A 12,591-nucleotide genomic window follows, 5' to 3' on the forward strand; every position below is an offset into this window, starting at 1 on the left:
TGTGTTATAAATTTGTCAATTTGTAATAATGGGATTTGGATCTCAAGAGCTTAATAAAACTATCCAAACATTCCTTCAAGCACTTTTGTTCCTTTTACTTGTTGCAGAAAGCCTGATATGCAATTTATTTTTACAAAGGTAAAGAAGGAATTTTTTTTTTAACTTTGAAAACTAAAAGAGAATCATAATAGAAAGAACTTGATACAAAAAATTAGGGGTCACCATCTTTTTTTTGAGTTATCTGCCCTTGAAAGTAAGTTTTTTTCCTCTTTAAAGAAGTGAAGTAAACTTTACTACAATAAGAGCTGTGTGAATGTATTTGATAAAAGTTCAGTTAAGTAAATGCTCACAAAGATTCATTTGAATAAACGATTGTTGAAATTAAATCAATTCAACATTAATTTGCTAGTCTTTTTGATTTATGCAAAATCTAGTCTTTTTGATTTATTAAAAAATGTTTTATGGGGGCTATTTACTATACTCGGTAAACGACTGAAAACAATTTTTATGTAGAAATATAAGAATAAACACCGACTTCTAGGAATATACAATAATAATGACATCTCTGCGTGACAGATGGTAAGTGCATTAGGCTTACACCACATTATGTTGTTCTGTACATTAAATAAAACAAACAGGAATAAAGCTAAATCTTATGAAATATTTTCATAAAATCTTTAAACAGTAAAATTATGATGTTTTAATTATCATAAAATGGTGCATTCTTGAAGCAGTTTTAAGATGGAATATCTCTGCTATTAAATAACACACATTAAATTGATTAATATTGCACATGAAAATAGAATGAAAAGTTAACAAGAGGGTCATGATGGCCCTGAGGTCGCTCATTTGTATATAGGGCCCCCGGAGCAGGGCAAGTTTAAACCCCAGCGCTTTTATTTGAACAAACTTGGAAGACACCCATTAGAAGATGTTTCATGATGTTATGGTTTTACTTCACATATAATGAAAAACAATGACCTGCCCCCCTCCCCGCCCCCCACCGGCAGGGCCAATTTTAACCCAAGGGCTTTTATTTGAACAAACTTGGTAAATACCCATAAGAAGATGTTTCATGCTTAACGATCTTTTAAGTTTTTACTATACACATATAGTTAAAAACAATGACACCCCTCGGGCAGGGCCAGTTTTGACCCCTGGGCTTTTATTTGAACAAACTTTGTAGATATTTACTTAAAGATGTTTCATGCTTAACCCATTACTTCATATACACGCCTTTTAACGCCTTTTTCACCCCCCCCCCTTTTTTGTTGTCTCAAATGATGAAAAAATGCCTTATTTAGGCCCCAAACACTTGTTTTTGTTGAGAAATGTTGTTAAAAAAAGTGACCTCTTTTTCGGCGCGGCCCCCCAACCAAAAGATACATCAGGGGGTTGCCAGAAGGGGGATGTGCCCCCTTCTGTTTGGGGGCGTTTGAAGGGGGGTGGAGTCCCCCTCATCGCCAAGAAAATTATGGACTTGTGAGAGACTGTAAATGACCCCAGATTGATCATAAGGTAACGTGTAACCAACGCTGAAAAGCATTTGACTCTATATCAATCCATTGAGAAGTTGCAGCACTTTGAAATCAATTTTGATGGAAAAAATCAACGCAAAATAGTGATTTTTGGCAATTTTGAGATGTCCCCTCGTTGCCATGGTAACAGAAAATTTAAGCCTGAGCATGTTGTTGCAGGGACAATGGTCCAGTCAACATTTGTGCCAAGTTTGATTAGTGTTGAAGCAGTTTTTATAGTATTATAGCAATTTGAACTTGTAACGGGAGACTTTTCAATGAAAACAGCCATTTTTCACAAAATGCTCATGAAGTAATGGGTTAATATCTAAACTTTAGCTATTTGGTTTTTTTCAAAGAAGATTTTAAAGTTTTTGCTATACACATATAAGGAAAATCAATGACCCCCTGGGCAGGGCCAATTTTGACCCCAGGGCTTTTACTTGTACAAACTTGGTAGACACTTATTAGAAGATGTTTCATGCTAAATATCTTAGCTCTAGCTCTTTGGCTTCTTTAAAAGAAGATATGTAAAGTTTTTTCTTTCGGTTGCCATGGCAACCAGAGTTCTGCATGGAATTAAATTCTTTGAACAATTTAAAGGTGACCACCAAAGGAACATTCCTGGGAAGTTTGGATGAAATTTGCTTAGTTGTTTATGAGGAGATGTCATTTAAAGTAAAAGTTTACGGACGGACACCGGACGGATGAAAAGCGATCACAAAAGCTCACCCTGTCACTTTGTGACAGGTGAGCTAAAAACCCTACATGGTATTAAACTTTCACAAACCAGTTGTACAGCAAACTTCGACTTTTAAGTAAGTGAAAATCTGCTTTAAAAAACATTCAATACTATATGCTGTATAGAATAATGGTTTCACACTGTCATAAATTCCAGGTTAGTGATTTAAAATCTGAACACCTCAGGAATTCTAATTTTATTCAAAAGAATTATTAATATCAAACATTCAAGTTTATGTACAAGATAATGTATATTCAACAGTTTTAAATAGGAATTTGTTCCCTTTTATACCGGCTTATTATGTTTAAAACTCTTACAGAATTCAAGTTATGCAATAAACTTTGTTATAACACTATCAGACATTCATGATATCAACAAGAGATGGGAAATTGTCACAGAACCAGTTTTACTTATTTCTCTGAAAATGATTAAATCAACATGCCTCAGGGCTAATTATATGACAGTGTAAAAAAAGTTCAGCACACTTCAGTATGTGAATAAAAATCAATGGGGTAATTAATTGTGCTAGAAAATAATATCCAATCATAAATTCTTATAAATTTGCAAATGACCGCCAAATGGATAAAATCTGTAGAAAATGCTACTTTGAAGACTGAAGCGTATAACTTAATATATTACATACATGCATGTGAACAAAAACTGCTAAAAAAATAATCAAATGACAGACTCTAACAAAAAGCAACAGAGCACTTGATAACAATACTGAAAAGTTCTCTAAGAGATAGTTTGAAATTAAAGGAGAAATTCCTTAAAGTACTCTCCTCTATACATGTAAATTAAGATAGATGCAGGAGATGCACACAGAAGGCAGTGTTAAAATGTCTGCCAACAATTTCCAATATTATCACTGTTTCCTGTTTGAAAAAATGGTTAAAATGTTTTGTGATGTTTTATATTGATTATTCATTATGTACATTTCAGAAATTTGCATTTTTTTTTACAATCAAATGTAGATTCATGTCAGGAATTTATGCTATTATTTACAGTTTAATGTACATAATGGCGATTTTAATTTATGTTTATATATACACTTTTTAATTTAATGTTGATTTTTCAATCAGGTGTTCATATTTTCATACAAAGCTTAAGTCAGGAATTCATGTTTTTATACACACATGGAGTGTCATGTTGATTTATCAATATGAGATATTTATGTTTTTACACACAGTATAAAGTTGATTCTACTGCACTAGACCACCTAGGGTTAATGTGATGAACATATGATCTTATCAGATGACTAAGCAGAACGCTAAAAGGCTAAAAGTATCCTATTAGAGTGGCCGCAGTTAATTTCTCTTAATTTATTTGTTTATGTGTTATTATTAGAATTAGGATTTATGGAGTGTCATGTTGATTAATCAATATGAGATATTTATGTTTTTTACACGGCAGTATAAAGTTGATTATCTGTTAGGAAATCATGTTTTTATACACATGGAGTGTCATGTTGATGGATGAATCTCAGGATTCTCATGTATTTACACACAGTATATATTATATACTGTTAATTCCTCTATGTCAGCTGGACTTTCATGTTTTTAAGCACACGTTACATGTATAATGTTGAATTATCCTCATCACGAATTCATACTTTTATATACACGATGATGTTTATAAGGCATTTTCAGCATAAGACTCATAGTTGGTAAGCTGTTCTGATAGTAATGCTTTATAAGACATTCCACTGATTTGTCTCTAAAGTCCTCTCTATGAATGAAATATTCCCCATTCTGAAATATAAATCAGAACAATGAAAAAAATGCCTGTTAATTTTGTACTTAGTTATTAAGTCACAGTGAGTGAATGACACCTATACAGGTCATATTGGGCATTTCCAGTTTTACTGGTTCAGGAAGACCTAAGGTGCCCCTCCATGCCATATTCTATTTAATGAGCAGGTACCCGAGTAAAACCACTGATGTTTTTTTTTTAATGATGAGCTAGCTGGATAACTTCCTCACATTACAGAATCCATGGCTAGATTTTATCTTTGTTTAACAAGGGCAGAACATGGCAAAACAATTACTGAAGATTTAGGTCTTAACCTACAGAATTTATGTAATGGATTTGCCCTGCTTCGAATTTTGAGCAGTCCATTTAAAGTTCAAGGGTTTACAATATTAAAAGAAAAACAACTGTGACACCCCTAGTAAAGAGTGTGGTCAGTCTGCAGGTAATTGCAGGCCGGCCTGGCTCTAAACTGGTGGCAAAGGCTCATCTAACAGGTTAAGTTATGATTGATTTACCTCTTCCATGATTCTATATTTCCTGCAATGATCAGTTACATAGACAACCAAAACCTGTAATGTAAAATAAATTCAATTTTAAGTACATTTATACATATTTAACACCATCTTTATTCATGAAACTTCTGAGTGACTCTGCCTACATAAGACTATAAAAAAAAACAAGAGCTGTCGTAGGAGCCAGCAACGCTTGACTAATTTTTCTTAGTGCTTGATAGTAAGAAAAGCCCTGATAATGTAATATTTTCTAAGTTAACAAAAGGGCAATTTTTTTCTTTAAATCCATGTTACAGTTATAGGCCTTGAAGAGTCCTATTATGCTTTCAAAGAAGAGTATAAAATTACAACTTGTTTCAAAGCCAGATGTCAATAGAATATGAAAATATCTGAGTTGGTATGCAAACTTAAATGTAAATTCTTAGTAAAAAAGGGGCATTATTCTGCCAAATGCTTGATACAGTTACATCCTCCTGTCTACAGATTGGGGTCATGATGGTGAACAAGCATGCAAAGCTTCAAAGCCATATGTCAATGGACTTTGAAAATATTTGAGGTATTACAAAAACTTAAACGTAAATTGTAAGTCGAAAAAGGGGCATAATTCTGTCAAAATGCTTGATACAGTTACCTCCTCCTGTTTACAGGTTGGGGTCATGATGGTGAACAAGTGTGCAAAGTTTCAAAGCCATATGTCAATGGAGTTTAAAAATATTTGAGGTATTACAAAAACTTTAACATAAGTGGTTACGCAGACGTTCGGACGACTCCAATAGCTCTACTTATTCTTATCGAATAGTCGAGCTAAAAACTACTTACAAAATTTACTTGTATTATATTTATAGCATACAAATACTGAAATAAAGTGCTTCAATGTATGTACTTACTTATGTTTTGACTACAAAACTGAGAAAAAGATTCATTTAAGCTATTGGTTTTACTTTAGTTTACCAATCTTACTAATGTAACAGGGTGGGAAAAATGTGCAGCCTGACCAGGGCTCGAGCCCGGGACCCTTGAAATACCGTACCATGGCTCTACCGACTAAGCTATGCGACTGCTTACAATCTATCACCCCTTAATAGTTAACAGTTCTGAATTGTGACACTAAAATAGCTTACAAATCCTTATAATTATATTGGTGATGAGAAACCTCAGAAAATGCATAAAAAATGTCATGGCCCAGACAAGTTCTTCTATATAACCAAGTTAAAGTCTAACAATCTTTATAAAGTAGACAATTTTAACAACATACCATTCCGAAGCCATTGTTTTCTGGTCGTACTAGATATACCCCACTCTCACCAATACTTTGTAATATCCTGAAACAATAATGAGATATATTTTATTTATTTTATTGTTTTGACTGGATTTAAAGGAATTCCTGGCACTGAGGTCCTAAAGCCTAAAAATAATATATTTGAGTTTCTCACAAAATTAAGCTGGAACAATTGAAACAGAAAGATATGCAAAAGATAACTAAAAGATAAACTTAGAAACCAATTGAATATTGTTCTTCTGCGCTTTTCTCAGCCTCATTTGAGTGAAAAGGGTTGCAATGCTTTTCAATTTTGGGTCATTTTCTACATTTGGAATAATCATTCTAGAAAAACAGAGTAAGTGAATGATTTGAAATTTTGCATACAACTTTTTAGTACATGTACAAGACCTACATCAAATGAAACATTAATCTCATAAACACATGAGCCTATCACGACAAAACTAACATAGTGCGTTTGCGACCAGCATGGATCCAGACCAGTCTGATCAGGATCCATGCTGTTCGCTTACAAACTCTATTATAAGTAGAGAAACTGATAGTGAACAGCATGGATCCTGATCAGACTGTGCGGATGCGCAGGCTGGTCTGGATCCATGCTGGTCGCCAACCCATTATGTTGGTTTTGCCACGACACGGCTCATATATTTCCAGTCCTGTCATGTCAAAAAACCTCAGTCAAGTCACATCAACACTATTAAGGTAATATGACAACTTTCAAGCTTAACTGGTGGAGTTCAAGACCATAGGTGACCCTCTGTGCTTTATTTCAGGCACAAGCTAGAAATCTTTGTAGAACAACCAACATCCCATAAGCTTACTTGTAAATCTATAAATTTTGGAGGTATAAAAACAATTGGATAGGTATTTAGTTCAGTTCCAATTGGATAGATATGTGTGACAACAAGAAATAAAATCTTACTCATTAGCTTTCTGTTTGTCATCATTGAAATAAATATCTGCCCATTCTTCTTCCATATCAGAATGCTGGTCATCCTGTAAATTTATAAAGTTATAAATAAATAAAAAATAATGAATCATAATGAATATAATACTATTAAATCTGCAGTATGTATCAAAAAAGACGAAATAAGAAACATGAATAGTAAGAATATGGTCAAAACCTTTTTTACAAATAAAAAAATAAATTCATTACACTCAACCAGTATTGCAAAAATAAAATATTGCAAAAAAAAGAATACTGTATTAACAAATGTATCTTCAACTTGTATAATTTGAACATTTACTAAGTTTGCAACACTTGATATTGTCAAAATACATGAGTTCATATTTTGAAAAAAAAAGAAAAGAAAAATAAACATCAAGTGTTCTGTACAGACATACATGCTTTATTGCCAACACTGCATCACATATATACAGATATATTATTGCACCAGTAATTTTTAACAAATTATTGATACATTTGAGGAGACAATATTTATCCATTAGCAATAATAACCTAACCTCTTGGCATTGTTGTTTCCAGAAAATATTTTTAAGTCCATTTTTAGCTCCGTACGACCTAATTGCACATCTGACACCCGAAAAGTGTTTAAATGTTCACCTAAAGTTCATTTCAGTTGATAAAACATCAAGTTACTTTATAATGCAGTTCAGGCTCTAGATGATATTTAAAAGACAGAAGATAACAACGGACAATGTGCAACACACAATAGCTAAAACCGTATAAGTCTGATAATTAAAAGTACTTAAAAGTTTGATAGTTAATTAAGTAAGAAAATACTCACACTACCAGTGGAGCCCCCACCAGAACCTTCAGGCACTATAGAAAACATGCCCCTTCTTCCTACCACTGGAGATTTGTTCCCAGGTCCGTCTGTCTTCTCGTATGAGCCCCTGAATCCATAAAACAATCATAAATTATAAAAGCTCTGGAAATAATCATTCAAAATCTATGACATCAAAAAAGCAGAGAAAGAACTATTAATAAACATTTAAACCATCTGAAACCATACAAGCACAAAGGTATTTATTTTAACCATCTGAAAACGTACAAGCACTATTAATGAACATTCAAACCATCTGCAATTTGTGACATACAAGCACTGTAAATAAACATTAAACCATTTGAAAACATACAAGCACTGTAAATAAGCTTTTAAACCATTTGAAAACATACAAGCACTGTAAATAAACAATCTGAAAAAAAAAACAAAAAAAACACAAAAAGATTTTTATTTAAACCATCTGAACATATACAAACACTGTGATATATAAACCATCAGAAAAACATTTCAAACATCTGAAAACACACAAGCACTATAAATTTTTAATTTGAAACATTGAAATCATATAAACACTGTTAATAAACATTAAAACATCTGAAAACATACATTAGCTCTGTAAATGAACATTTAAACATCTGAAAACATACAAGCACTATAAACATTTAACATATAAAAAAAAACTTTGAAAAACATAAACACTGTTAATAAACATTTATACATCTGAAAACATACAAGCTCTGTAAATGAACATTTAAATATAACATTTGAAAACTTACAAGCACTGTAAATAAGTATGTAGAATTTCTGAAAACATACAAAAACTGTTAACTTTATACAAGATTTTTAGATTTCAATTTTTTTTGTCAAATAGAGTAACAGCTGCATTATATAATGAGGGTGTGAGGGTATTTACATCTTCTGCATGCATGAATTTGGCTGTACCAGTGTAGCACAAAGCAATAAAAAGCTTGAATGTGATCTGGGCTACTACAATTCACAAGCATCTATTTATATATATATATTTGTTTGTTTGTTTTAAGATGCACTAACACAGCCATGGATCATATGGCAACTTTTCAACTGTTTTGGTTGAGAAAGACCCCTGGGGTGCTTGTCTATGCATTATTTTAAGCACAACTGGGCACCTGAGTTAGAAACACAGCTTTCTCACATCAAAGAATCTGAAAACACTGAGTCCCCTCAAACCTACAGCGGTGAGAGGCATGTGGTTTAAGGTTAATGACCTTCACCATTCAACCACGGTCCCCCACCCCTCTAAATCATTCTTATACTAATCCAAAATCAAAGTTCCCTTACAAACAATGCTTATTACATTATACTTCCTCATATTTTTCTTATATTATTTGTTATAAATATTTTTCACAGGTTATATGGCCTAATATATAAATGGTTCTTTGCATATATTGCAAACAACCATTTATATATGGCCATATAACCTTTTAAAAATTCTACACATGTGACCAGCATTGACCAAGAATGTCAACTGATCTCTGTCTGCACTGTTTGCTATTGAAATTAAGTCAGTATATATTTTGAAAAATTTTCGCTATAGATGACAAATGGTTATGTCCAGATTGAAAAATGAACAAGTCCATTTAATAATTATATTTAGCGTGTAAAAGGTTAAAGGACTTAATGTAATATAAGCCATGTGTCAGAATAAATGTAGGTATATTAATCAATTTTGTTTATACCATCATTTCTTCATACCTTGCCTACTTTCTAAATTTGTTAAATTTTCAACAGCTGCCAGATCGATATATACAGATTTCACTATCACTGTTCCCCTTGTAAATACTTTATTTTTCTCTGTTTATCCTATTTTTATCATCTTGCTATTTACTTATATATATATTTTTTGGTAGGTATATAAGTCACACTGACAGTGCTCAGGGTCATATAGCATCTTTCATTCGCTTTAAATGAGGAGGGAACCTCAAGTCCAACTCTGCACTATTTAAGGCACAAGCATACATCTGAGTAGAACCACTAACCATCCACATGCTAACTGTATAACTTCTTAACATGAAAGAATCCAAAGTCCTTGGCAAGGCTCGAAACATCAATGTAGAGGGCAGGGCCAGTAAAATCAAACTTTTGCCTTAACTTGTCCATTTTACCAAAAGCATAAAACTTCTTTGTTTGTATTATATTTATAAAGTAAGATTCTGGAAAAAACTAGAACTATCACTAAATGTGATTAATACCCCCACAAGTCTGCTTCGGAAATGAGGATGTTACTCAATTCAATTCAAATATCTTTATTCACCCAGGTATTAATAAAATACATAAGGGGTTTACAAAGTAATATTTTACAATATATATATATGTTCCGGTTGTAAAGTCCTGAAAAGATAATACAGTATTAATAGTCATTTAATTATTTTTAAACAGAAATATAATAAATAATTAGTAACAGAATACCTTGTAATAGAATTGAAACATTAGAGTTATGGGTTGTGGGCAATTAAAGATAATTGTGGTTCATGTTTATGTTGCATTTCCTTTCAATTGTGGTTGGCATTGATGAAAGTTTAATTGAATTACTCTGTAATAAGTCCAGAAAGACAAAGAAAAAGAACAAAGGGCAATAAACTCTATAAATACTGAAGATAGAGTTATAGTTCTTGTGCACTGCACTTCCTCTTATTGTGCTTGACCATTGTATTGAAGTTGTTTTGAATTCCAAACCAGTACGTTTTAAGTTATGCTCCGGACAAGGAAAAGTATCAAAGGGCAGTAACTCTGTATTTTTGTCAAAATGGAGTTATGGCTCTTGTGCACTGCACTTCCTTTTAATGTCCTTGACAACTGTATGAAGTTGTACTGAAATCCAAACAGTAGTTTTCAAGTTATGCTCTGGACAAGGAAAAGTAACAAAGGGCAATAACTCTGTAATTAGTCAAGATGGAGTTATGGTTCTTGTGCACTGCACTTCCCCTTATTGTGCTTGACCATTGTATGAAGTTGTTTTGAATTCCAACCAGTAGTTTTCAAGTCATGCTCTGGACAAGGAAAAGTAACAAAGGGCAGTAACTCTGTAATTAGTCAAGATGGAGTTATGGTTCTTATTGCACTGCACTTCCTCTCAATGTGCTTGACCATTGTATGAAGTTATAATGAATTCCAACAATAAGTCTTCAAGTTTATGGTCTGGACAAAAGAAAGCAATGGAAAAGTAACAAAGGGCAATAACTCTGTAATTAGTCAAGATGGAGTTATGGTTCTTGTGCACTGTACTTCCCCTTATTGTGCTTGGCCATTGTATGAAGTTGTTTTGAATTCCAACCAGTAGTTTTAAAGTCATGCTCTGGACAAGGAAAAGAAACAAAGGGCAGTAACTCTGTAATAAGTCAAAATGGAGTTATGGTTCTTGTGCACTGCACTTCCTCTCAATGTGCTGGACCATTGTATGAAGTTATAATGAATTGCAACAATTAGTCTTCAAGTTATGGTCCGGACAAAAGAAAGCAATGGAAAAGTAATAAAGGGCAATAACTCTGTAATTACTTTAGATAGAGTTATGGTTCTTATGCACTGCACTTCCTCTCAATGTGCTTGACCATTGTATGTAGTTATATTGAATTCCAACCATTAGTCTTCAAGTTATGCTCCGGACAAGGAAAATGCAACGGACAAAAAAAAAAAGCAATGGAAAAGCAACAAAGGGCAATAACTCTGTAATTACTTTAGATAGAGTTATGGTTCTTGTGCACTGAACTTCCCCTTATTGTGTTTGACAATTGTATGAAGTTGTTTTGAATTCCAACCAGTAGTTTTCAAGTTATGCCACGGACAAGGAAAAGTAACAAAGGGCAATAACTCTGTAATTAGTCAAGATAGAGTTATGTTTCTTACGCACTGCACTTCCTCTCAATGTGCTTGACCATTGTATGTAGTTATATTGAATTCCAACCATTAGTCTTCAAGTTATGCTCCGGACAAGGAAAATGCAATGGACAAAAAAAAAGCAATGGAGAAGCAACAAAGGGCAATAACTCTGTAATTACTTTAGATAGAGTTATGGTTCTTGTGCACTGCACTTCCCCTTATTGTGTTTGACAATTGTATGAAGTTGTTTTGAATTCCAACCAGTAGTTTTCAAGTTATGCCACGGACAAGGAAAAGTAACAAAGGGCAATAACTCTGTAATTAGTCAAGATAGGGTTATGGTTCTTGTGCACTGCACTTCCTCTCAATGTGCTTGACCATTGTATGTAGTTATATTGAATTCCAACCATTAGTTTTCAAGTTATGCTCCGGACAAGGAAAATGCAACGGACGTCTGGACCGACCGACCGACCAACCGACCACCGGGTGACTCCTATATACCCCCCCAAACTTTGTTTTTGGGGGTATAAATATCACTTTTCATAATGTATTTTATTCAACTCATGCAATAAATTTAGTATTGAACTTACACTCATTCAATATCCTCTGTTAATTAAACTTGTCCCAATAATATTTATATACTTAGTAAATTCTTGATAATTTCCACATGTCTGTACTGGCTGTGGGACAACCTGGGCAATATGGACAATTAATTTTGCCACCCCTGTTTATAATACAGCTATACAATGGCTTGGCATAAAAATACACACAGGGTAATCAGCAACTATATGTGTGTAACAATTTGCACTTTTTTTCTGCCAAAACCAGAAATTATCTATAAAAAAAAAACCCGTTACAAGTCCACAAAATTTAGTGCTATATAAAAAAACCATTTTAGTAAGTATTAAATGTTAGTAATACATCTTTTTAGAATTGAAACCAAGTTTTTCATTAATACCGGTAAGTTAATACATTTTGTATGGTTTAATAGAATACACCGAGTGGAGAATTTTATATGATTACATAGGAGAAACTTGTCAGTTATTAACTATTTAGATAATCATCCTACAAATTTTTTAGTTGACTTAAAAGACCTTAATTTTCAACAAAATTCAATAAAAATTTTCAAAATATCTCATAACAAATAGTTTTAACACCAAAACTATTCATCTAAACATTTCGAACTTCG

General features: G+C 32.9%; 1 protein-coding gene across 1 annotated transcript in view; it reads right to left on the minus strand.

Moving 5' to 3' along the window:
- Window positions 1-2,719: 2,719 nt before the first annotated feature.
- The window catches only part of LOC132753740 (SH3 domain-binding protein 2-like), a gene marked incomplete at its 5' end in the record, with an annotated part of 31,144 nt that continues 21,272 nt past the window's right edge, over window positions 2,720-12,591 (minus strand). Inside the window, 5 exon segments of the mRNA XM_060744255.1 lie at window positions 2,720-4,010; window positions 4,527-4,580; window positions 5,779-5,845; window positions 6,725-6,798; window positions 7,551-7,659. Coding sequence (XP_060600238.1) covers window positions 3,858-4,010; window positions 4,527-4,580; window positions 5,779-5,845; window positions 6,725-6,798; window positions 7,551-7,659 — 457 coding nt within the window.

Source organism: Ruditapes philippinarum, unplaced genomic scaffold (genome assembly GCF_026571515.1).
Source record: "Ruditapes philippinarum isolate M1 unplaced genomic scaffold, ASM2657151v2 ctg3534_1_1_1_1, whole genome shotgun sequence".
In the NCBI taxonomy this organism is placed as follows: Eukaryota; Metazoa; Mollusca; class Bivalvia; order Venerida; family Veneridae; genus Ruditapes; species Ruditapes philippinarum.